This window comes from Maniola jurtina, chromosome 13 (genome assembly GCF_905333055.1).
Source record: "Maniola jurtina chromosome 13, ilManJurt1.1, whole genome shotgun sequence".
NCBI classification, from domain to species: Eukaryota; Metazoa; Arthropoda; class Insecta; order Lepidoptera; family Nymphalidae; genus Maniola; species Maniola jurtina.
In genome coordinates, this window is record NC_060041.1 from 9,195,841 (window position 1) to 9,223,425 (window position 27,585).

A 27,585-nucleotide genomic window follows, 5' to 3' on the forward strand; every position below is an offset into this window, starting at 1 on the left:
TTTGGACTTTTGAATTTTATTATTAGATTTACACTGTCATTTACAATAAATTTCCATGATGGTAGGACATAAATCAATATTGCATAACACTAAGGCTAATTGCATCAGTATTTTTTGTGGATAAATTAACAAAATTATATGCAATATTACAAATTCAAATAAAAATAACGCTAATATCTTACTCGGGCACGCACTTGCTGCACACTGCCATGCCCCACTACTTCGGAGTAGTTCCAACAAACATTGGCCAAATTCAGTTTAACATAGGTATGAAGATGGAATGTCTTCGAGTGGGCGATACATCGCAAATAAATAATTTTTCCAAGTGCATAACCTTAACCTAGCACAACTTTAGAACTACCGTTTGTCCTGTTATAATCGTAGAGATGTAGCGCTACAGCGATATTTTCGAGAAACATGCGAAATTAAAAATAAATTAAAATATACAAAATCTCTATCACAATACTCGTAAGTAATTAAAGCGATTCAAGTGTGAATACTCCAAAGTTGTAATACGAAGCGCAGACTCATCGACGCCCCTCGCCCACACAACCGAGCACTACACAGTAGTCACGATTCACGGATACGACACGACGTGCGATACGAGCAGTACGCAGCCGCGGCGACGGTGCGCCCATCGCTTAGCTAAATATTGCGAGTAACTACATATATCATCTAATAAATGTTACCGTTTAAAGTATATAATAAACGATCGAATGTATACAAATGAAGGGCACGCGGAAGACTCGCGGCGGTCACGTATAAAACGACTATTTGTGCAGACCGAGCATCCAACTGAGTGACACATACAGTAACTATGACATCCACGTGATACATACACTTCGCTACTGTGTATACAAATTAAATACAACGTTACACTTGGCTGAACTTGTCGCTGTGGTGCTTGTACTATGCGATTGACGACAGAATTAAATACATTCATTTTACACACGGTATAAAATACTTAGAAAATTTACAATTTCCATCTTTATAGGGTGGAGATGCGGGAAGATGGAGCTCTCCCGCGGCAAAGCTGGGAGTTAACATTAGAGATCAATTCAAAGTGAACCGTTAAGAAAATACATCCTTAAGAACATACACAGATAAAATGCAATACCAAAGTACTTTTCTTAAACATTATATATTTTTTTTCTCGTAATCGAAAACGAAACATTGAATATATCAAAAGAAGTACATATTTAAAATGTATATTATTACTAGTAGATAATTTGACACGATACATAAACGAAAGTTGCTATGTACGTTAGAATGTAACGGCCAATTTACTCAGTGTATGTACGCGAGTAGTTAGAACGTCCCGGAGGCGAGTTGAGCTGGAAACCTTTACAACCGGTTGTCATTGAGGGCTGGGTCTTAACATGATACTATAGTTATTTTTTTATTATTATTTAAATAGAATGTTAAAAAGTATTACGACACATCCTGATCTTCCACGTCCTGTGCTTGTTCTTTCTGTTCAGCTTCACCTGAGGGGAGAAAAGATCATCATTAACACTTAGTACTAAAACCAATAAACATTATAATAGTAAAGTTCGAGTTAGATAATTCAAGTGAAAATATTCACAATGATAGATTATATCTTTCAATATGATGCTTCAATCATTAATGAACAAGATATAATCACTGCCACACCTGACGCAGCTCTCAGGTTAAGCCAGCCATTGTACCTCTTCATTCAGTCATACTCATACTTCTAGTGCTTTTATAGTAGTGAAGCGGGATCTCAGATGTTTTAAACTTTTAACCAACATTTTTTAATCAGTATACCTATTTTAAATCAATGTAGTTAGTCAGTCAAGTTATGACTTTTATCAGTTAAGCACTCCACCTTAGGCTACAGTCACTGGTATTTGATATGATTGTAGCAAGCATACAGTAATGTAAAAAAAAAAAGTAAAAAGTAGTTTTAACAAGACAAGTCTTTGACTTTGAGTTTTGACTTGTCTGGTCTTGTGCATATACGCAGGTGGCGTACAAAGGCTGAGTGAGATCTATATAGAGCACACTTTGACTTTGCTCAGACTTAAGACACTGTTAAAACGAGACAGCGTTATACCGTTGGCATAAATCTGTCTCATTTGAACTGAAACTTGAGTGTAAGCAAAGTGCGCTCTATGGATTTCAACCTTAGTAGTGGTGCTCACCGGACTCGCCGTCGCCCTGCATGTCGGAGGTCCAGAGCGTGAGGTTGTCGCGCAGCAGCTGCATGATGAGCGTCGAGTCCTTGTAGCTCTCCTCCGACAGCGTGTCCAGCTCGGCGATCGCGTCGTCGAAGGCCGCCTTCGCCAGCCGGCACGCGCGGTCCGGGCTGTTAAGGATTTCGTAGTAGAACACCTGGTGGACAAACAGACCATTAGCTGCAGTTCTACGACTCCATCAAACCACCGGGCTACTTTTTAGATTAAATGGTCATATTAAAGATAATGTTTTTAGCTATACAAAACAATCACAAAAAGTATGTATAGTTCGCTACAGATCGACATGGCAATCGGGATGGGGACGCCTCGCACACCTCCCACGCTAATCCGGTGCGGGATAGCGCGGCTGACTAGCGGGTGTGCGGGGCGTCCCCCCGCCTCTTACCCCGATTGCCATGTCGATCTGTCGCGAACTATACTTTATAATTATGTATGTGATTACTATTTATGTATAAATTGGCTACAAAGTATGACATGAAGTAAAAAATAGAATCATTGCAAGAACATAGTAATATGTAAAAAAAAATATCAAACATATTGGAAAAATTAACATTTTGTATAAGATAGAAGGAATGTGTGGTTTTCTTTGCTCAGTGACATCACGGTCATAACACGTCATCTGGTTTTAGTAAGTGATTAACACCTTCCGTTAACTGCTGCTTTGTAAGGCGTGTTAAGCTATGTTTTCATTGGGCGATTAGAACAATGTGTGCAAATAAAATTGCAGTGAAGTGACTACAGATTGCTTATTACAATAAACCAAATGTGCTCAAGAGCTTTTTGACCTGGTTCCTCCTTGACCTATCTACTATCGTACCGCAAGGCATCATCAAGGTCTGCATTCGTACAGTCGAAATTCCACGGATACATATGACATGATTTGCCTCCTCATTTTCAATTGGAACTGCTAGGATACGGAACACCCTTCCAGCACCAGTTTTCCCCTCCAATTTTAATATGGACACCTTCAAGCCAAGAGTGAAAGAATAGGGATCTTCTAGGCAAGCACACAGCAAGTTAGGCTGCATCAGCCAGTAGATCTGATTGCAGTCAAGCGCTAGTGTATAAATTAAAAACTCACCGAGAAGTTGAGCGCGAGGCCGAGGCGGATGGGGTGTGTGGGCGGCAGTTCCGTCATGGCGATGTCGGAGGCGGCCTTGTACGCGACCAGCGAGTTCTCGGCCGCCTCCTTGCGGTCGTTGCCTGTTGCGAACTCCGCCAGGTACCGGTGGTAGTCACCCTGGAATATAGATCATACACATTTACATTTTATCTTAACTTATAAATAAGGTTATATTATAAACTAGATGACGATGATGCCACTTTGTGCGTTTAAGTTTTCTTTTTCTCAAACCTTTGGGAACTATTTGATTTCCTAAGAACTGACGCATTCTTTTCTCATGTCCTGTGAATGAAAGATAGGGGAAAAATCAACTGCTAAGTACACACATCTAAAGGCACGTGTCTATAATACGTGTAGGCTAAATTGTGTAGGCCAGTAGTTGTTGAGGCCAATGTGCAGCTTAGTCCGTCTGAATTCTATACAGCGTACTTTTGCTTTGCTTAAAATGAAGACAGTTATAGTCTCATTTAAACTGTCTTATGTGTGAAAAATAATCGAAGTGTGCTCTATGGATCTACCTTGAATCACAGAGATATCATTGTCCAAGTACCTAACAGCCAACAGTTTCGTCCAGCCCGAATTCCGGTATCTAAGAGTCGTTATGATCTAAATTAATACTATATTCTTCCTTACTAATATTTAGGATATTAATTTTAAATATACTGTAATTGTTAAAAAAGAGTTGTTTTACGCAGTATAGCTTACAAGGCAAGCTTAGTTCATACTTATCTCATTTGAATCATTTAATGAATAAAAACTAAAATGCTTTTAGTTAAAAAAATATCAAGCAGACACGCGTAAACGTGCCACTCTAGTGTGTAAGGAGGTATTACGTAATCCCCTGCAGACTAAATCGATGCGCAAGTCCCTAGTTTCATAAAGAGAGCACTAAATCAAAGGATGCATATGCAATGCGTACTGGATAGAGCCCTTTCATCTTGTCTGCGTGTATGGAGTGTACTACATTATAATAATGGGAATAGAAGAAAGGTATATGGGCCATCATGTGGGAGTGAAGAGGACACTGATAAGGTTATTTTTAGTAAATGGTGGTTAATTAAAACTTTTACTACTAAGTGTCACGAATTTCGAGAGCAAAATTAAAATAAATGAAAGTGACAGGTTACAAATATGTAGATTGAATTAATTTCAGCCATTAGACTAGGTCAATTATAAGTGCATATTCAATAACTCACACAAAATGTATTATATTATATAATGAAACCTACCAATATGTCTTGACTGACCCAAGTGCTATAAAAATGTAACATCAAGCAAGTCATATTATAGGAATTCCTGTTTTGAATCCATAAATATAACAAGCAATTTTGTGAAATCATGAACTTTGGAATGTCTGTATCCAAGCAGAAACTGAAGTAAATTATGCCATTTCGTATGCTTAAGCACTACAATCTTGGAGGTGAGCCAGAATTGGGTCGGCGAACTATTTTTTTTTTTTCATTGCGAAATTCGTGATCTAGACTCCAGAGATTACATAATTAAAAACACGTGCCAAAGTGTTAACTAATTTAATTGCAGGATAATATTGAATTAGCCTATGATAAGTGATAACATAATTATTCCTCAATGGGTATCTGTAAAAAATATATTCTAAAAGTCCTCAAACGTGTTGAATGTTCATTGTCAAGTTACAGCATATTATTTCATGGTAAGTTTGGTTTATCATGTTTTTGTGGAAGAATTTGTCTTCTGAACGAACATTCAAGGAACTGGACAGGAGAACTATGGACGTTCCGGAAATAGGATGTAACAGACAGAAACTAGAACTAACAGGCCAAAAGGGATCAGCTGAAAAATCGATTTCAAAAATCCGAAACAAATTAATATTTATTCTTCAATTCATTCTTCTTCTCGTAACAGGTTTCAGTCTTTCAAGCCCTGCATAAAAGGTTTCATTTACTGACCTCACCTTATTCACAGTATTGATTATCCTACAAAATATTGAGTTACGGCGTAGCAAGCTAGTACAACCACGCGGTTTGCCAAATTTGTGACGTCACAGACGTATTCGAATGACGCGACTAACATCGTCGTAAATGGGGTTGCAGTGAACGAGGGGTGTGGCGTCGCGCGATCCAGATTTCACAAGTCTTGTGCGCCTAAAGTATTATCAGTTACGTCATTATTGTTTCGTGTCGGAAGATTTTTTATCTATACTAATAAATAAAATTGGAGTGTCTGTCTGTAATTTCGAAATAACTACCGCATATTAAGGTCATATGGTTATTTGAACGATACTATAACTGAATCACACGTTTTTAAAATTTTTGTCTGTCTGTCTGTCTGTCTGTTTGTTTGAAAAGGCTAATCTTGGGTACGGCTGAACCGATTTTGACGGGATTTTCACAGACAAGTAGAGAATTGACCAGGGAGTAACATAGGCTACTTTTTTAACCGACTTTCAAAAAGGGAGTTGTGTTTTTCTACCTATGTACACCGAAATCTCCGAGATTTCTGAACCGATTTGCGTCATTTCTTTTTTAATCGATAGAGGATCTTTGCGACATTGTTTCATAAAAAATTTGGAGTCCAACTCCTCAATCCTGATGCTGCAGGGGATCTGATCAATCCACGCGGGCGAAGCTGCGGGCATCAGCTAGTATATAATAAAATAGCGAGCAAACGAGCAAGCGGGTCACCTGATGTTAAGTGATTACTGCCACCCATGAACATTTGCAGCATGAGAGGTACCGCCGATGTGTTGCTGGCCTTTCAGGAATTTGTTGGTCCGCCCCTTGAATAACCCCATGTTGTAATCTAGTGGGAACACCGCCGATTACACAAAAATACGTATTTGTGACGCCTTGACGATCATTAAGCTAAATCTAGAGCTCTGAAATCTGTGATAACCTTGCGGAATTCCGTTAAGTAAAATTTTTATTATAACAAAAGCAAATATAGCAACGCGACGGATGTGGCTTAGTTTATGATAAGGGGGCATATCAAATGATTCGTCTGGATGAATATTGCATCATTCCGTTACCACGTATTTTTTTATCAAAATTTAGTCATTTTTACTAATGATATTATAAACAAATTATACAAGCTTTTAGAGTTTACTAAGCTGCCGTTCGTCCGTCTGTATGTCTGTATGTCTGTCAGCAGGCTGTATCTCGTGAACCGCGATAGATAGTCGAAATTTTCACAGAATGTGTATTTCGATGGCCGCGACAACAATAAAAATTTCAAAATGGCCGCAATGAAAATTGAAGTGTTATTTCTTGTACACACTTGGTACGGAACCCTTCATGTGCCAGTCCGATTTGCACTTGACCGTTTTTTTTCTATCTATATGACTATAGGGTACTTCTCTGATTTGGCGCAAATCGGAGAAAATAAGAGAATTTTTTAAATTGTGAAAATTGCTGAACTAAACTAAAATATAGGTGAAATCAAAAAGAATGACCGAGTTATATCAAATTGCACCCATGAATTTCAGAGATATATGCATTTGAAGTTTTCAGTTACTGAAGGTAATGAGTTCTAGTGTGCTGGTAATGATTTTGGTAGAGAAGGCGTTGATGTTTATGCGATGGTAATGAAGCAATATTTCATTTTCAAAAAAGAACGTATTTCTTCATCTCATTAATCAAGTAAACAGAATTAATAACGGAAATATTGCAAATTTAACAAAAATATTATTCCAGACATATCATCACCTATAAATTTTACTTGAAATGTATAAAATAATCGTGCTGCGAGAGCATATTATCACGAAAACAAATGTTTGGTGATAGAACAGTATGAGCGAAAACATGATTATTTTAATTTGCATAGAAATGGCAGACCTGCGAAGAGTGTCGTATATAAACAGTTTAGTTGATGATAAAGTTAAACCAATTTTGGACACTGAAGTCAAAAAGAATTTGTAAAACTATATAGTTATACAAAACAATATGTTCGCAGACACATGTCAAGGAATCATTGCAACATCTTGGGAATGTTAAGAAATGCAATGAATACCGCACTATCAGCCTCATGAGTCATGTTCCAAAGATTACTCACTACTTATCAGCTCTTAAGGGATTAGAAACAAATGTGACAACTACTTCAATGAGAGTCAGTTTGGATTTAGATTTGGTGTTGGAACATGAGAAGCATTATTTGCTATAAACGTACTAGTCCAAAAATATAGAGACATGCAAACTGATGTATGAATTTCCTTCATTGATTATGAGAAAGTCTTTGACCGTGTGCAACAAGTGGTACTTATTCGTCGTTTGCAGGATGTTGAACTCGTTTGCACGAAAGGGTTCTTTATATAATCCCATCCTCGTTGCCACTGAAATATACAAGAAGTAAATAACCATGGTCATTTCGATACGCCATTTTATTCGAAGACACGTCAAACCGTCGAAACAAAGGCCTAATATAATTATTGACATACACCATCGACAATTTATATTATACAAAGCTAGCCCTTGACGTCAATTGTTGAGGTTTTGACGAATACATAACATCTTTTATTACTATAGGAGTAGTAAGTTCACAAGGAGCACATTCTTTTTCCTGTGGATGATTTTCTTCTAAATCCCTTGTTATCTTAAACAGTATTTCTCAATCGGCTTACTTCTTTTTATTTTTTCTATATGTTTTTTTTAATTTTCAAGTAACTTTTTTCGCTGTACTCTTTGTTGTCTTGGAGTCAAAAATAATCCGTAGAGTTAAGCAAGGATGTCTTCCTCACCACTGTTATTTATCTTGCTTATCGACGAAGTTATGCGTCGTGTCACCAATAGTCCGAGAGGGATATCATGGAGCAGAAGCAACTTGAAGACCTTGACATGTGGATGACCTGGTTCTCATATCAGATTGACTTGAATACATTAAGGGGCATGAGACGGGTCTGCCCGCGAAATTCAAATTTAATTTGGTTTTTCCGCAATTTGTAAACTAATACGACAACGTAGGCTTATGATATTTTAATTGTGACAATAGCAGTAACATCCTCACAGGTTTATATAAAAATCTTTACTTGAAAGGGTCCAGGGTAGTCTGCCGATTACCACAAAGAAAACAGTGGAGATGAGGATAAGTTCTACTGCTTCAGAACCGTTTTATTTAGAATACAAACCAATTAACCGAGTGGAGGAGTTCTGTAACCTCAGTAGCATCATTTCTCCTAGCGGCGGTGCCGAGGCTGATGTCGATAACTGGATTATAAAAGCTAAAGCTCTCTCTGTTTGAATCGTTTGTAAATTCAGTCTTCTTATACAGGTGTGAAACGTGGAAATAACTATATCGCTAATCCACAGAATTCAGGTTTTCCACAATAAGTGTTTCAGTGTTATTCCCCGCATTTTCTAGGCTAACACGATCAGAAATGAGGACTTGTGGTACAAATGCCAGCAACTCAAAGAAATAGCTTTGAATGCGATTGCGATTGGCCGGGCATATTTTGCGAAGAGAGGAAAAAAACGCTGCTCAAGCGGCGTTTATTGAAACCTGTCTGCCTGACAGCCTGGCGGTCAAATAAGACCTGATCGACCAACCAACTCCTAGGAGTTGGTTGGTCTAGAGGTCTGCTTCAATGGGCCTCCTCTAGAGGAGGATAACTGGATTATAAAAGCTAAAGCTCTCTCTGTTTGAATCGTTTGTAAATTCAGTCCTCTTATACAGGTGTGAAACGTGGAAATAACTATATCGCTAATCCACAGAATTCAGGTTTTCCACAATAAGTGTTTCAGTGTTATTTCCCGCATTTTCTGGCCTAACACGATCAGAAATGAGGACTTGTGGTACAAATGCCAGCAACTCAAAGAAATAGCTTTGAATGCGATTGCGATTGGCCGGGCATATTTTGCGAAGAGAGGAAAAAACGCTGCTCAAGCGGCGTTTATTGAAACCTGTCTGCCTGACAACCTGGTGGTCAAATAAGACCTGGTCGACCAACCAACTCCTAGGAGTTGGTTGGTCTAGTGGAATTCTCGTGGAACCATGTCAAAGCAGCAACCAAAGGTAGGGAGACATAGAAAATAACTGCTGCAGCCCTAATATCCAAGAAGGAATGATAGGACTCCATCATTCTTCTTTACGTTTCGCATATTTTTCTAGATCTTTCTTTAGTTCTTCGTTTTTTGTGTTTTTAGCCTGCGCTAAATTTTTTTCGCGCGTTTTTGACTATTTCTTTTCACTATGGTAGTTTCTAAAATCGATATATGATGGTTATTTTTAATATTGAAATACCACGAGGTGCAATAATTTTGAATAGTTATTTCTAAATTGCTTGGAACAATATGGGCTACTAATTCAACTGATTAGTTAAAGAATTACTGAAGATTAATATTTTGTCACGTGATTTAATGTCAAAGGATATGAAGAAAATTACACAATTTTGGTATAACAATATTTCCTGAAAAAATCATCACCTCCTTCAATTCAACATCATTACCTTCAATTTTAAAACGGAAGGTAAATTACGGTAATGATAGTAACGGTAGGGAGGTTTTGGCAGTTTTAATTTTCTAACGTCGTATTTTAAAATGCAATATATATGAACATCAAACTACATACTTATGTTGTTATTAGTACATGAAATAAAATAAAATTATTAAGAAAAACTAATTATTTGTCCTAAAATGATGTTGAAGGTAAAGAGTGAAAAGTCGTGCCAAACACCAGTTTTGGCACCAAAAGCGTAAATATTTTTTTTTCTACAAGTGCACGGCCACTTTCCGTAACATGCCTAGATAGACTGATTATGGCTTAGTACGGGGCAGGAGAGAACGGAAGGCAATATGTATACTAGAAGGATATTTTGGAGGTGCCATCTCAGTTGCAGGTAATGACTTTTTTTCTGTGCCAAACATTTGTTATTTTTTTATGACGTATTTAAATGATTCGTACGTGTAAAAATGCATTTTAATTGCTTCTCAGGATGTATATAATAATATGTGAAAAACTCGAGCTCGTTTAAAATCGTCTTCTTTGAAAATCATAGCGATTTTTCCTGAGACTCCTGTTTTACCCGCAGAAGGAGGTGAGTTTTTAATATCAAAAATATTATTTCTGAAGTAACCTTTGTAGTTACAATTTTGAATTTTGGGGCACCCGTAGCTGAATATACAAGAGTTCTTTTGTAATGCAATTCTCATCTGTAACTTCATTCATTATTTTTTTATTTGACCTGACATGCGATTTGCGCCAAATCTGAGAATCACCGTATACCCGTGAAGCTTATGTCACGAGTGGGTGATGGAGTAAACTGAACTTGGATCCGTTCAACTTTTATGCCTTTTGTTTACGTAAAGTATCACCGCTAAGACGTCTCAATGTGAAGTAGTCATGCTCTAGATATATTAAGCGGCTTGACGTGCGCTTAATGAGGAAATACGTCGTCAGCCTGATTAACGCTTATTAAATTAACAATCAAGGTACCGAGTGTGACCTATCTATCACTCCTTCCGCACAAAAACATATTTAATACATTATATTTTTACAAAAAAAAAACCAAAATGAAATTTTTAACTTTTAGTCCAACCAAATTAACGTCTTTTTCTTTGCTCATTTAAAATTTATTAAATTAACAATCAAGTTAAACCGAGTGAGACTTATATATTACTGCTTCCATACAAAAATATACTTAGGTACGTCAAATTTTTTCCAAAAGACAATAGAACGTACCACGTACAATTTTTATTCCAACCAAATTAAATACCAATAACGCGCCTTTGCTCACTTAAAATTAAGAAGCCGAATGGATCAATACTTTTTTATTTAGAAGTTTTAGAGGGATATCGGCCTCAGGTTAGAGTGGAAGGTCATCCGAACATAAAAGGGTAAAATATTAAATAACGTTGAGCGAAGTATGTAACGGCACAAGGTGAAAAAGATATCGAGGTGATATTGGATTTTCCCGCGGCTTGTATGGTTAAATGATTGTGTTATGCCGACTGAAATCGACCACTGAATATGTAAATTGAATTGAATATGTAAGCTTTTTGTTAGGAATAGCATTGTATGACAAAATAGGTCAATACGTCATAGTTTTAATGTATATCTAGAATGCCATCTAATTTTTATTAGGTTTAGACTTTTTGAAGTGAAAACTTCTTTAGGCACAGTGGGCGATTTTGGGATGGGTAGAAAACTTTCGAGGTCGCGTCACCGACATGCCAATATATATTTATTATTTTAGGCAAACTGTACCCATATTATTACAGAAGTCGAATACAAAATATAGAAATTTAATGTTTAGATTCTAAAATAAAAACAAAATAAAGATAAAACAAGTACAAAGATAAAATGCTTCGAGTGCCAATAGATGTGAAACTAAACTAATGTTTATGGTTTTTATTTTTTAATTTTTTTTTTATTCTACAATTAATTTTAAACTCAAAACAAAAACCTCTGTTATATCATAGTTTTAAGTTTTCAGTTCTGTCCCATTCACTGCCAGTTTTTTGGCTCTGAAAAATTGCTGGCATAATTCTACTTTTACGTAACTTAATCCTATCTAGATTTTAGAATCATAAAATGGGTAAGCAAAAATTTAATCTAATCTGATTACAACAGATAGTACAAAACAGTGCACATTTTATTTAGTAGATAAACTCTCAGTAGGTGAACGTTTGCAAAATTTAAGATTAGATAGGTAGGTATTATTTATCTACACCTATTGTAAATACGAGTATTATTATGCAACTCTGAAATCTGCAATTGTCGCAAAAAATTAAGAATTATGATAAAAATGATAAAATATATAGTTTTTGTCATTATTTCATACATTCAACCTTACCCCTTGGGCACTCCAAATATATCGGAAGTTGTAAAAGTATTCAAAAAATCCACCGAATGATTGACACTATGATACTGATCATTGTGTGATCTGTACTTCCCCGAATGATAGATAAGAAAAAAGAAATCGCAATACTAGACATTTGAAAGATCTTTCTGAGATAATATTATGAGACTAGCTGATGCCCGCAGCTTCGCCCGCGTGGATTGGTCAGAATGGAATCCAAATTTTTTATAAAAACAATGTCGCAAAATTCCTCTATCGATTAAAAAAGAAACGACGCAAATCGGTTCAGAAATCTCGGAGATTTCGGTGTACATAGGTAGAAAAACACAACTCCCTTTTTGAAAGTCGGTTAAAAAAGTAGCCTATGTTACATCCTGGTCAATCCTCTACTTGTCTGGGAAAATGCCGTCAAAATCGGTTCAGCCGTTCCAAAAATTAGCCTTTTCAAACAGACAGACAGACAGACAAAAATTTTAAAAACGTGTGATTCAGTGTTGGTATCGTTCAAATACCCATATGAGCTTAATATGAGGTAGTTATTTCGAAATTACAGACAGACACTCCAATTTTATTTATTAGTATAGATGACAAGACCAAGGATATTTACGCTTACGTATGATTCACATTAGATTCATTCAAAAATCAAGACGAAAATCGTAGGTAAGAGGAAAAATGGTCCGAGCGGGGAAGCGTAAAGGTGCCCACGCACTTGAACTGATAACGCCCCGCACGATATTCTATATCGTGCGGGCGCTGCCACGACGCGCAGTTCAGTTGCAGTTCAGTTCGAGTGCGTGGGCACCTTTAGATGTACGGTATGTACCTACTTTTCATGCAGGAAATTAACATACGCCAATTGGTAACTTTTTCGACATGCCATTTTTATTCGCCTTATTCACTCGTATAAGGATTATAATACAAATGTATGCATCATGTAAGGAAATTTTAAGTTTATTTATAACATATTTAATGACAATACATGCCCGAAAAGATATTGTTGAACTTGTCCATTTCATCTCCATGCACTTGAGGGGGTATTGGCAGCCACTATAAATGCGACCTTTTATCTTCAACGAAAATAGATTATGACTTTAGGAGTAAGTCGTCAAGTTACTCATGTTCAAGCTGCGTTTATGAAATTAACCTTGAACAAACGTCGACTCCAGCTGAATCATAGACTTAACATAGAGCCTTGAGTGAATCCCAGCGGCGTTCAACATACACGACATAGATACGTGTTAGCAACTAAATTGCTATTTAAGACGAATACTCACAATTATTGTTAACTACTACTTTAACTATGGGCTATTTATAACAATGTCCATTGGTAGTTTGTTAGCCAATTTAAATTTAATGAAAATACTTTCGCCTTAATTATTTATGTGTGTCAAAAATTACACGAAATCTGAGATGCACCACATTAATTAATAGACATTTACAAATTATTCCGAGAGTAGGAAAAAAAAATCAAGCAAAGTCAATAATTATTAAAAGCTTTAATTAAAACGTTCAGGCCAATGTCAATAAATGCTCACGCCTAGATGAATCATACAAATCCTGACTAACTCATACTTTATTCATGACTTACTAATAATTTAAGTCAATTTGGCTCACGGTGCCTACACATAGAAGCACTTTCTAATTACAGTGTAATATTTTAATGAGGTGAATGAGTTTGAAATCATTTAATTCCATAGACTAGGTATAAATATAAATTATTATACGCTCAATTGCTTTGTCTCGCGTGATCATACAACGAACGTCTAGACATTGATAATAAACCAAAGTTTGCTTCAGGGGAAAAAGTTGTTGTCAGACATGACTAATCGTTCCGCTTTTTCGTACTCATGCTTCTAGCACTGGTCACGACAGTTAGCAAACTTGTAACAAAACGTCGAGGCATCGACGTCACTGGCAGGCGTCAAATGTTAGTACATATGAGGCAGGTAGCCCTAAAGTAACTCTGTTTTTCTGCGATCGTCGATTCAGGATCAAACCGAGAGTGGCTCACTCTAGTTAACTCTGCTTCTGGCTTAGCTTTGAAGACTGATCAAATATTTTATCAATCCTTTGCATATTTATAACGTGATTAATATGTTACGCCTCGAAAAATAAATGGGGCACATAAAAACAATTAGGCCCGAACGACGTAGCAACGTACCGCAAAAATAAAATAATTTAATACCTGAATGTAATGTACAGTTTTTAACATATAGAAATACATTAATCATGATTTCACTGCATAACAATAAGCGAATATAAATCGATCCTGTGTCAAAAGTTGACAATCAATAAAAGCCGATTCACACCAAACACGTACACGTGACACGCGCGTATCCGTAGACATAACTGCACGCATTACGTCTACGCGAACGTTCACGCCACGCAAGCGGTATGCCATGTCTCATACAGTTCCATACATTACAACGCAATGGTACGCTCTACGTCTACACTTACGCGGCATGAGTGGCCGGCGTTTTATTTTTATTTTCCGGCAAATTATTATTTGAACTTGAGCTTGAAAGGAATAGTTTTGAGACAAAATATTTTGCCATATATACTTGTGCAGAGATGTGCCGGGGGCCTTTTGGACAAGCGGTACGCGTCGCAATAGCTACTACATAATAGGTATCAGTAATATGGAATACAGCATGCAAGGGTAGGCGTAATCGCGTACCCTGCAAATCGTTTTAATTATTTCAATACTGGTGCTGGAATCCCACCTGAAGAAAACGTGTGTGTGCTGTACAATATCCATCTTGAATGTTTGCTAAACTAAGATCATAGTAATGTCATGTTCTGCCTACCTTCATTTTGTAATAGAAGACTTTGGATTCGCCCGTCTGCGAGCTGGGGATGAGGTGCTTGTCGAGCACGTTGAGGATGTCAGAGCAGATGTCGCGTAACTCCTTTTCTACCTGGCTGCGGTACGCCCGGATCATGTTGAGTTTGTCCTCTGCACCCTGCAAAAAATACCATTACACTTAGTATGACATTCTTCTTCCTTGAGGAACATTGGGAAAATGAAAAGGATGGCAATATATTTAGTTATTTTTGTAGATACCTGCCTGCCTCCTATACCTAGTGGAAGTATTCGGCCGTGGCTAGTTTCCACCCTACTGTCAAAGCTGTGCTCCAAGCGATTTAGCGTTCCGGTACGATGCTGTGTAGATACTGATCAGGGGTATAAAGGGTTTAATGAACCATGCCCTACCCCTTTCCAGTTAGCCGGTTCAAAGTCAAAAGTCAAATCATTTATTCAAACTAGGTACTATTGTACTCTTTTTGATGGTCAGAATTGTTTTTGTAAGATGATAGTGGTGATAATAGTGGTGATAATCCATCCATCTTCCATCTTAGTCTGCATCATCACTTACCATCAGGTGTAACTAACTGCTAACTTGTATCTAAATAGATAAATACATAGCTACTTAGATAACGTCTTAATTGCTTTCAGTTTGTATTGAAAATATGTAATTGATAATAATTTATGTATCCTACGTACCTATTAGTTATTTGTAGGAATATGGCATTCATCGTAGTATATGAATAGTCACGCGATAACAGTTTGCGTTATTATATAACAAATAATATTATAAGCATTATCTATTAACTTTAGGAGAAATTACTATTGTGATGTGCCTAGATCACTTAATGTGTCTTAAGATGAAAGAAAGACATTGTAAGTTGTAACTTAACTGTATGTAGAATACCCTAGTTGGGTAACCATAATATTATAGTACGCGACAGGTCGAGATGGCAATCAAGGCGAGGGGACGCCTCGCACACCCGCGCTATCCCGCACCGGATTAGCGAGGGGGCTGTGCGGGTGGGCGGGCGTCCCCACCCCGGTTGCCATGTCGACCTGTCCCGAACTATAGAGTTACTTAGGAACTAATCTCATGCTCATTATTATCTATGACATTGGTAATATTCAACCGTGTACACATTATGACGTAGTTTGTTATTCGTTGCCCTGTATCTACTTTCCAAGATCTTACTAACGGCCAAAATTAATGCTCGATCTATCTTTAACATGTCGATAAGTTACTTAGCAACGCTGTTTGTCAAAAAGACTTTTGACGAATAAACAACATTGCTAAGTAACTTATCGACAGATTACAGATAGATTAATTAATTTCGGCCGTAAATCGACTACTCTAGACAATACCCGCGACTTTGTCGGCGTGGATTTCGGGGTGTTTAAATAATTTCGTGGGAACTGTTCGATTTTCCGTAAAAAAAAATTATGCTCATATTATCTATGACGTTGGTAGTACTCAACCGTGTATACATTATGACGTAGTTTGTTATTCGTAAATTGATCTTGGAAAGTAGGTACACGGGTACCAAGATCTTGCTAGATATCACTAATACCTACTAGGTAGGTAACTGGATAATGCATGCGACTTTGTCCGCGTGTATTTCGGGGTTTTTTTAATAATTTCGGGGGAATCTCCAATTTTCCGTAAAAAATTGCCTATGTCTTCCAATCCGGGTGTATCCGGATTGCAAACTATGACCACCTATCACTGTACAAAATATATCACGTGACTTAGTCCAAAATCCTGTGGAAACTGATTTTCCGGGACAAAAAGTAGGCTATGTCCCTGTCCGTAATGCACTCTATCTCTACGTCAGAATGGGTTAAATGGATAAGCCGTGAAAAGACTATATAGAACGACAGACATACACTCGCATATTTTATAGTATTATAGTATGGATATTTTGATTACAATCTCGTCTGACGATGAGATAGATAATCTTGTAGTGATAATCTGGGTAGTATAGTAAATTGAAAAGTATGTTAAAATAACTGGTTAAATAGTACTGATCTTACACAAAACTTCTTAGATTGACCGACAAGAAATGTTTCACGCGAATCGATAGAATCTGTAACATATCCATGACACAGTATTCTCGCGGAGGTCATGGTCATGCCTTCTGGATCTTATCCACTGATGCGAATATAAATCTCGCCATCTTAACGTGTACACCGAGTAACGCACGCGTTTATAGCTTTAAAGACAAAGGGTAGATGACGTCAGGCCCAGTGTTTTCTTTACGAAATGTAATTTTCCGTTCTCATTTCCTTTAGCCTTTCTACCTCTGTCGGTGTAATGCAAATTGATACCATGAAGAAAATACGTAATGAAGTTCGGTTTGTGTTTTTGTTTTCCATAAATATGTATAATAAATATTAAATAGCCTTTTATAGGTTTGAAAGAAATATTATTAGATATTTTATTGGTAATTTCTACTAGTTATAATAGATAGGTCCAGAAATATCATAGAACATAGAAAAAAAAACCTACGCGCCGAATTGAGTGCTTTCTGAAAGTCGGTTAAAACGGACAGCGTTTCTGTCTTGTCTTGTCAATTCGATATTTCAATTCCCTAGGTATGCAGGTATTTTCGACTAACGCCACTTACTGCACTGGAATAATAATAATTATTATTGATTGTATTATCAAATAGAAAAATATTAAAATTGAATAATAGGAGAAAAAATGCAAAATCCACTTTAAATTGGTTACCTAAAATGGACAAGGGAATAACACCAGCCTGGCGTGAAAGGTCCGTGGTTGTTCAATCGTAACCCCTGACCTATTTTTATGAGGACGGGTCAACAAATGAGACGTTAGCCACTTTTAAAAGCACTGTTTTGCGAACATGGACACTCATAGTTTGACGATCCAAACGCTTACTAGTTAAAAATGAAATGTTAAGATTTTATATGAATGAATTAAGTAATATTAAAGCTATACTATACAACGCTTGGCAAGACAGTATACTTTTTTTTAATTAGTAAATTTCCTTAATCGTTTTCGATTATTCTAAAATTCTTCTTATTAGACGTAAATTAACAAAAATTAAAATTCTAAATAAATTCAAATAATCTGATAAGACATGAGATAAGAAAGAGGTGAGGTGGGAATAACGTGATCAATACGATATTCAGAGCATACCTATTACCTACTCATGGCGACCTTGGCCCATTTCAGACCCCGAACGCCTTTTTCACTTAGTGAACAGCTGTGCTGCAGAATTTTAACAACTTTTGGCACTTTAATTTGATTGCCACGTTGTTTAAACAAGTTTTTAAAATATTTTCCAAGCAAAATAAATGGAAGATTTTTTACAAACTTATTTATTTCATACTTTATTGGAGTAAATAACATGAAAAAAAAACATACAAAATAAAAATTAGTAACCTAATAATTTATAGCGTGCGAAAGTTCTTTTCCAGACAACCTTTGGCATGAGAAATAAAGAAAGTATGGGTTGGTGCTGCAATTTAAACCCTAATTATTATTTATTATTTATTATTTGAAAATATACTACACGATATAACACAATACAATAAATATACTTAAGTATAGTATATTATACACTACACTTTACTGTGGTGTTACATTCAATAATAATATTTTTTCTGAATTTATCAAACAAATCATTGCCTATCGGCTAACGCAATCTTAATATTGATAGCCAGAAGATCCTTCTACTTCCTTCGGTTCTATACTTTTCTTATCTGTGATCCCCAGGAGAGAGAATTGTCAATAATCAGCCCAAAAATATTTCTGTATATTTATAGTTCACCGACCTTAGTCATAACATGACAAAATTTCAAAAACCTTGTTAGATACTAGAAATCTAATCGTATTATTTTATTAGGTATATAGAATTTTAATAAAGCATCTATGTTTTAATATTGTGAGGTTCAAAACAAACCTAGTTCTCTAGGCTAAGACCTTGGAGAGCACTTGAAAGTTGTTGAAACTGCGCCTGATCTCACTTCGGTTGTGTCGAATTGTCCCATCAAACTATGAAAGTGAGGGAATAGAAAGTGCATACTAGGGAGATTGGCAACGTGGCCAAAATACGGTTGGGAGGACTTTATATAAATCGATAATAGTGAACTGTTTGAAAATTTCAAAATTTCTTGCAGAGTTAGAAAAGAGAAATATGTTCCTATCTATCCTATTCCAAATGGGGTTAATTTCGAGTTAGGGAATCTGTTTTTAATAGTGAAAATCCTTTGTGATAATTTCATTAAACTTGTCTTACTGCCCGACTACTTTCACAATAAAATATGTAAATGGTAGACTAATGAAGAGTAATGGCGACAAATAAACAAAAGGTCGTTCGCTCATTACGTGAAATGTCCCCGCCCAATTGCGTAATGTGTGGACTACGCAGGGGCAGCTCCCCTGTGGCTCAACAATTTCTATTAATTTATATTTGGTAAAAAAACTTCCTAATTTTTTTAAGCATATTTACACAAAATTTACACTAAGTAATATTGTAATTATGTTAAAGTGCGTGTCTGTTTGTATGTCTGTGGGCTAGCTTTCCACGCGGCCAGTGGCACGGGCCACGCGGACGAAGGCGCTGGATCATCAACAAGCTTAGATGTAATAAATTCTATAACAACAGAACCAAACTACGATGCAGATAAAATCTCTGCGAGAAGAAAAATATCGATATATGGAAAAATGTTTCATCCAACCGCAGATAATAATTTAGGTAATGGATAAGCGAATAGATACGTCATATGTGGATGGATCTGTTTGGTAAAGGATTTGCAGAGATTTACCGACATTCCATCACATTGATAATACCGATACGACTCTGTCCAATAAGATACATTTTACCCCGCATTCACATTGGTTTCAAACGCCTGTTGATGTGATTGTGACAGAATTAAATGGATTTGGATATTGCAACAATAAAGGTTTTTTCAACTACGCATATAACCTATAACATTAATGTTCTTGAGAGAGATTACGAAAAACTATTTTGACCTTATCACAAGTTCATGAAAGTTAGGGAACTTCTAATAAAACGTCGAGGCTTCGACGTCACTGGCAGGCGTCAAATGCTAGTACACTTGACCACGTAGCCGTAAAGTACCCTTATTTTTCTTTGATTTTAAGTGACCATAGTCTAATGTTTGACATATCGTCGATTTGGGAATAAAACCAGAGTTCCCTCACTCTAGTTCAATCTAACCTTATCGTTTAGTGTATAGTTCTAACTCTAAAAGAAAGTTACGTGCTATTTTTCGACCAGGCCACACTTAGGTGTAGTCAAAGCGACCTTTTAGATACAAAACATGGGTAGAAACTAGAAACGATCTCCTTCAATCCAATGTCAACCATACGCTTAAGTCAGTAAAGCTGAGTTTCAGTCATTATCTAAAAAGCCACAGATCCGACTCAGCTTGCTTATAACTTTTAAGTGCGCTTTGATGGTTAATCCATGTTAGAACTGGAACCATCAACCGGTAGTTGATAATGCAGTCATGTAGTGTCATATAACAATAAATAATTTTACATTAATTATACCGTTTTAAGGGGTTAACACTGAATATAGAATAGCAGGTACACAGTAGAAGTTGAACTCTTTTATCAATCAAAAGTTTGTCTTTTAATAGCCCACATAGTAATTATATTAACTAGCTGATTCTAGCGACTTTGCCTGCGCGGATGTTTGACGGAATAGGTGTTTTAGGGTCCTTTAGAATTTCTCGAAATCCTTTCTTAGTGCATAACTACTTTATAGAGAACCTACAGGCAACAAGTTTCTGGATTCTTTTGTTTAGGGCTGTGATTATGCATTTTTTGCCAGTCAATCATAGTACTGTTTTATAATAATGTTCTGCTTAAGTAGTTTTGTGTGAATAATAGTGCTATTAATAGTATAATATTGTAGTGTATAAAGTAATTTCAATTACTTAGGTCTTAGAACATACATCAATTTTTTTTAAAATCATTTAGGGTACCTAGTAGCTGGTTATGTTGTTTTGCTATGCATCAAACTCAATAGCTAACTCATATTTTTAAATGGCCAATATACTTTATAAAAAGTATATTATGCATAAATATTATGCATTGTTATAGTAATGAACAGATAGGGCAATGCGCTAATAATTTCTTTACCAATTAAGAAGTTTTATCAAGGTAAACCACATTATAAGCAGGTGAATAACCTCAATATGCACAAATACCTAAGATATACTTAAAAATATAAAATATCCAAAATGAAAAATAACGGCAGACTGAACCAGATAATATTTAAGTAGGTAAGGTAAACATTGTTGTAAAGTAAAAGCTAATAAATACATTTCTAGATATGTTGGTTACAAATTAGATTTCGCATCATATATTAAATTGGTTATTTAATTTATATGCAAAATACGATTTTTAATTTAAAGTCTTAAATAGTACCACCACCTAGTGGGACGTCCAAATTAAATCCTGAAAATATGGATAATAAAGTAGTTGCAACAAAGGGTCATGTCATTCATGGTTTAGCTATTGAGAAACAAGTGTAAATTAAAAATTTATAACACCCCCCCGACAAGTGAAGGTTACAGTAACTAGAAAAGAGCTGATAACTTTCAAACGACTGAACCGATTTTCTTGGATTATAGCTAAGAACACTCTTGATCAAGCCACCTTTCAAACAAAAAAAAAACTAAATTAAAATCAGTTCATTCATTTAGGAGCTACGATGCCACAGACAGATACACATGTCAAACTTATTACACCCTCTTTTTGGGTTGGGGGTTAAAAAATCTATATTGTGGATGATGAGACATCTTTTTTTCTTCCTTCTTAAAACCTTCTTCTTCTTTCCTAACTTAAAACTTTCCATCGGTTGTGTTGTGCTTCAACTAACAAATCAAGTATCCAGATACAGCTTAAAGCACCTGGTTTTCTGTTAATGCAGATCCCAACTAAAAATGGATTTTCAGAAATCACAAAAGCAGGTGCATGTGCCTTTTTAAAATTCACTGTAGGCATACGATTAACCACAATTACACCTCATGGCCTAGAAGATGCCTATTCACTCTTTTTTAGTCTAATAGTTAAAGCTAGTCTTAGTATAAAAAAATGAACATACTTTTGTTTCTTCTTTCTGTTCAATTGAGGAAATAATCCTCCAGGAGGCTCGACGGGCGCCAATCACATTCTTGTATGCAACGGAGAGTAGGTTCCTCTCCTCCACTGTTAGTTCATTGTCTGAGATGTTACGTGAGGCCACATTCTTCATTGCCTCTACCATTTCTGTAAATAAAGAAGCCATTATTGTATAGAATTATAGTTTCCTATATAGTAGAGCCCATGACTGCATGTCATCAACGTTTTTAACAAACAAAGAAGGTTATGTATTCTATCAATATAATATACATGTGATTATATCGAAAACTAATAAACCAATTTTCACATTTAAAATTTTACTGTATACAAGTTACTAAAACTACTCTTCACTGGTGGATCATTAAGAGATTTATCTACAGGCTAGAATTGTTGACACAAATGGTCAAAAAGTTTACAAAATCGTGAAATGGAATAAAAATAAAGAGCCTGTTTTTTTTACTTGATTGAGTTACCAGGAGCATTTCAATACAAAAAACCGGTCTAGTGCAAGTTGGACTCGCACACGAAGAGTCCAGTACCATGGTACAAGAATCTAAATTTTTTCATTTTTTTGTCCCTTTACTTCTGCTATAAGTTATTGCTAACTGCCAGTCGTAATGAAAACTGATCATTGACCTATTTCAAATTAAAATTACATTAAGGCAAGCAGCGCTTTTGTGCCTCTATGACCTGCATGTAGCGTTTGTGAGAATAGACATAACTCTGATTATAGAAATATATAACAGCCAGAACCTGTCTGTTAAGACTTGTGAAGAAAATGAGTGATGATGGTGGTGATGAGAAAACCCCAGCCCAATTTAGTAGCAATTTACAACAAAATCTAGTTTTATTCCTATTTTCACATAACTATAGTTAGTTATGTGAAAATAGGAATAAAACTAGATTTTGTTGTACCTATTTCCACCAAATCACCAAACTCGAGCCAAACCATCAATGCTTTGCCTAAAACTTTTGAGATATGACTTATGAGGTAAACTATGAAAACGTCATCCTATTGGCTGTTTTCACACATCCCTCGTCAAGTATCAATGCATATCTTGTGTTGAAAAAAGACATTAAAAATAGTGGTGGTGGCTAACAAAGATCCTCAATTTATTGACAGCACCAAAATCCATGCAATCTTGTTCTGCACAATGAATGCGTGCGTTAAAAGAACACTACTTTAAAACCTGTCTTGTATTAAAAATTATCACAATTGTTACATGGAATCCACATCCACTTTTTGGAACATTGCTGTTTAAAACACAATATAATATTAAGAAACTTTTAAAACTTAAGCTTCCAGTAATTGGTTGTTAGCCAGTAACACTTGGAAACATTGCTCAACAAATAGTAACTGCAGTGTGGACACACCTTTAGTAACAAGCAACTAACATGTTAACTTAGATGAAATATAGATGCTAAACTAGAACCTGTGGCAAGTATTAAGAATTGTATAGAAAATAGTACCGCACATACCTGGCATTACTTTTGATTTTGTACAACACTTGACAAGAATAAGTGGCCATGGGTAAGTGATTTTCACCACGGTGACCTAATTTTTTAGCATATTGATAAGAAAGAAAATAAGTTTCATTAGAACTTTTGAGATTATACTAAATCGTTAGTTAATACAAATTAGTGTTGAAATGCTAAATAGAAGAGTAGGTGCAATAAAAATTAAGAAGTATTTAGCACAACATACTAATATCACTTTTTAAAGTTTGAGTGCATTAGAAAGTTTGCCAGAGACATTGGTATTGAAACTTTTTATTTCACTTGCACATCACTGCACTTTCACTTGCATTGATAATTTTCCAATTGATTTTTTGTCCACTTTACCAGGTTGATATAGTGAAATCTGCTTTAAAGGACCATTTTCATTAATAAAATGACCAAAACCTACTGCAAAGTCCAAATTTAGTTGCAAGTCACAAAAACGTGCTCTATCAAAATCGACCTAGAAACAACGATAAATCTGCCGTCCTAAAGCTAAAGTGTCGTTAACTACCAAAACCAAGTTTCGAGATATGATCAAAAAAGCGCGAATTTATAAAGAAATGATGCCATTTGATAACTAATAAACGTATACAAAACTTGAAACTATAGAAATGTAGAGCAAACAGAGCACTTTCGAATAGCTGTATTTTTAAGTTTCTAGAATAAATAATAATTATAGCAGGAGAGTTTTGGCTTTTTAGTCTAGCATTTTTTCTAACAACGGCTTATATTTACATAACTAAAATGTCGTTAGATTACCCTTTAAGACGTTTATGGCTTGGATTGCATTTACTTTTTTTATCCTTTTACGGAACTTAAAAAAATTATATAATTTCTAAAGTAAAATGACTCTAAAAGACTTTAACGACATTATATGTTAGGTTATGTTTCTAAAAACTATCAATAACAAAACACTTAAATGCGGCTCTTGTAATTTAAACACATTTTAGTCTAGAAGAATAGAAATGATTTGTTTACAGTAGCGTTTTTTGGGGAGACTTGCTAAACTAAAATGTGGCTTATTACAAAAGATCGCACCGTAGCGACGTTTTAGGTTAGCATTGCTTATAAATATTTGAGGTTTTCCAATGAAAGTAACGGTAACTACAACAATTGAAAGAGCATCAGTCCGAAAGTGCCCATGCTCGTGTAGAATCTCCGTTATGTACCGATGAGCAGTCAGTGATTCCTTTTCACGAGCTCCTCCAGTCCGGGAAACACACACAAGTTCGATTTTTCCGTCGATTGACATGCCACTCCAGAACATGCTCGATCCCCCGCCATATTCTACTCTTTCTTCTATGCAAGCCTGAGCAAATCGTTCGCCTTGTCCTCTCTTTCGCCCGTCATAACAAAATAAAGATACTCTTGTTTCATCTGAGAAGAGTCCAGCCCTCCATTGGTCGAGGGTTCAGTTGACATGCTCACGGGCAAATTGCAACCTTTCCCTGCGATGCTGTGCAGTTAATTTCCGACCCCTAGCAGGTACGCGGACCGCAATTTTCTTCTCTCGCAACCTTCTTCTAATCGTAGACGTGCTCACTGTAGCTCTGCGAACTTCTCGGAACTGCCGTTGCAGCTCAACGACATTAAGGAGTCGATTGCGCGAAGAAGATATCACAATAAAGCGGTCGTCTCTTTCGGATGTGCAGCATCGTTGACCTGATCCATGCCTCCGGATGTAGCCCCCAGTCTCTTGAAACCGTTGGAATACCCGCTGCACGGAAGAACGACTCAAATTAAGTTGCCGTGCCACATCACATTGTCGCATCCCTGATCGGAGTAGTGCAACCACTTGAGCGGCTTCTTCAGCAGTAGTGTCCATCTTGAGGGTTAGTTTTCTTGTGGTTAGAATTAACGTGTGTCCTCTTCAACGTTTGGATGGTGAATGCCCTTATTTTTTACTTATACTGGCCATTTTATAGCCCATGAAGTTCAAACAAGTCGTGGTCCCTATAATGAGGATTTTTGCAACATTTTCTTTGACGTACCGTATTCAGAAGGTTTATATCGTTTATGAAATGTAACTATTGTTTGATAAAAGGTCTTTAAACGTTCTTTGCATTGATATCAATACTGTTTGGGTTAGATGTACAGGCTTGGTAATATTACAGGTTAAAGCCTCATTTTCAGATAGGTGCGATTTTTGTGACGCCGAGTGTAGTTTAGCTAGTTAGTTTAGTTTGTTTGTTTGCTGAAAAGCTACTTCATTTTATACACATAGAAAAAACAATTTTAAAATATGAAATGTTTTTGCAGTATTACAATAAATATTTGAAACGACAAAAAGACACGCCTCTTACGGCGAGTCTTTTTGTTGTTCCTGCCACTAGTAGCTAGTTCATTATTGATTTATTTTAATATTAACCATTAATATAAATATAAATAATGATTGTAGCAAAACGGAACACTAAATGGCTGCAACTATAAATAATTTCAAATGCATGTTTCGCGCTCTTATAAAAACAAATATTTACTTCGATATTTTGTCCGCCATCGTGACGAAATTGGCGGGAGAACACTGAGCCCGTGCGCCACATCTACTCCAGAAAGCTCTCGCAGGCGCACTCAGGCGCACTAATGACTAAATTAATTCACAATAAAGTTACAACCTGGCGAGATTCGGGAATAGTTAGAGACATTTAAGTTATGTATTGCGGGATAGAGTCATTTCAGTCTAGGAAACAATATTTTTTTGCAAAATATAACTAAACTGTAACGCGTTTATGTGTGATTAAAGACATTTTAGTCTAGCATTTTCGTTTAAAGACATTTAAGCTATGGAATTTAAGAAAAAAACCTTGTAGCAATAAAAATTAACGCCGCTTAGAGACATTTTAGACTGGCAATGTCAGTTAAATACGTTTAAGTATTGTTATTATATAAACAGGTAGTTACTTAACGACGTTCTTCATATTGCTATATCAAAAACTACAGCAGCTAGGAAAATACCGGTTAGATTGGTCGATAGAAAAAAAAATTCTGAGTAAGATAGTGTTAAAAAGTCAAATTTGACCAAATGTTGGTTAACGACGTTTTAGCTTGAGGAGGGCAGAAATGGAGTCTTGAATTAATTTCGAGGAAAGTTCATTAATTTTTACGAATATTCATTGCGAATTTTATATCAGGCTGATGTCAAACACATTGAATTTGATACTACAAGATTTCTGTATGAATCATGTGTGAAAGTGTGAAGGAGATAAACCTTAACAGTGAATAGTTTGTCGAGACACAAAAGATGTGAATGTGTGATAAAAGTCCGAAACGTTCACAGCCAATGTGTTTGGAAACAATAGGTGAAAATCTCCACAGAGCAGAGTTGACCTTTTGCCACACAATCTAGAACATTTAGAATCTCTTAGCGACAAATATCACCAAGGTAGGCTATGCATGAATGAATTCGATGACATCGATCGAGTATTACGACTCCAGGAAAAAAAGGACCTTTTTTCGTACATTTTCTCCACAAAACGTCATTATTTGTACAGAAATGATGTTTTTAAGATAGGAAATCAAGTGCTCACTCGCCGGGGACCTGCCGTTGATAGAATTCTAATAGTTTTAATGCTTTTATCAGCCTAAAAGGTAAAGGGCATCCCACCGGCGGATGACGCATCGATCGCTGACCAAGCCTAGCGAATGCCATTGATTTATAGGACTTATACTTAAAAACGCCCAAAATGAATGTAGTTAACTTATGTTTAGCCAAAAAATAGGAGAACTGTGAATGTAGAATGCTATTTGCTTGCCAAAAATTTTTTACTTCCAAGAATTTCGTCTTTCAACTGTCGGCAAAAATAGTAAGGAAATTAACGTCCTAATAAATAAGATAGCTCAAAAATATGCACTTACCATCGTAACGCTCGGCCTGCTCGGCTAGCTTAGCTTTATACACATTATCTTCCCTTTCCGACATTGTGGATGACAAATGATTTTTCACTAACTAAAACCGAATCGCCAGGTCACTAATTCACCAAGATGGCCGCGCCCGCCAACCGAATCCGAATTCGATCTTCAACTAAACTCCGCCCATGACGTCATAAAAATGGC

The 27,585-nt window shown here is 36.1% G+C and overlaps 1 protein-coding gene across 1 annotated transcript; it reads right to left on the bottom strand.

Moving 5' to 3' along the window:
• On the bottom strand, positions 1 to 27,575 carry LOC123871258 (14-3-3 protein epsilon). Its single transcript, XM_045914953.1, has 6 exons — positions 27,388 to 27,575; positions 22,019 to 22,182; positions 14,914 to 15,069; positions 3,301 to 3,459; positions 2,166 to 2,355; positions 1 to 1,487 (listed from the first exon to the last, which is right to left on the bottom strand). Exons 1-6 carry the CDS (start codon positions 27,449 to 27,451, stop codon positions 1,432 to 1,434), a joined length of 789 nt encoding a protein of 262 aa, XP_045770909.1. The 5' UTR covers positions 27,452 to 27,575; the 3' UTR covers positions 1 to 1,431.
• Positions 27,576 to 27,585: the final 10 nt, after the last annotated feature.

What these genes read in the sequence shown, in the direction of transcription:
- LOC123871258 (XM_045914953.1), bottom strand. Translation starts at nt 27,451, where the DNA reads ATGTCGGAAAGGGAAGATAATGTGTATAAAGCTAAGCTAGCCGAGCAG. An exon ending in AACAGAAAGAAGAAACAAAA is followed by an intron (nt 15,070 to 22,018) that starts GTATGTTCATTT and finishes TATTTTTTGCAG; the next exon opens with GGTGCAGAGGACAAACTCAA. An exon ending in GCCTCGCGCTCAACTTCTCG is followed by an intron (nt 2,356 to 3,300) that starts GTGAGTTTTTAA and finishes TTTGTCCACCAG; the next exon opens with GTGTTCTACTACGAAATCCT.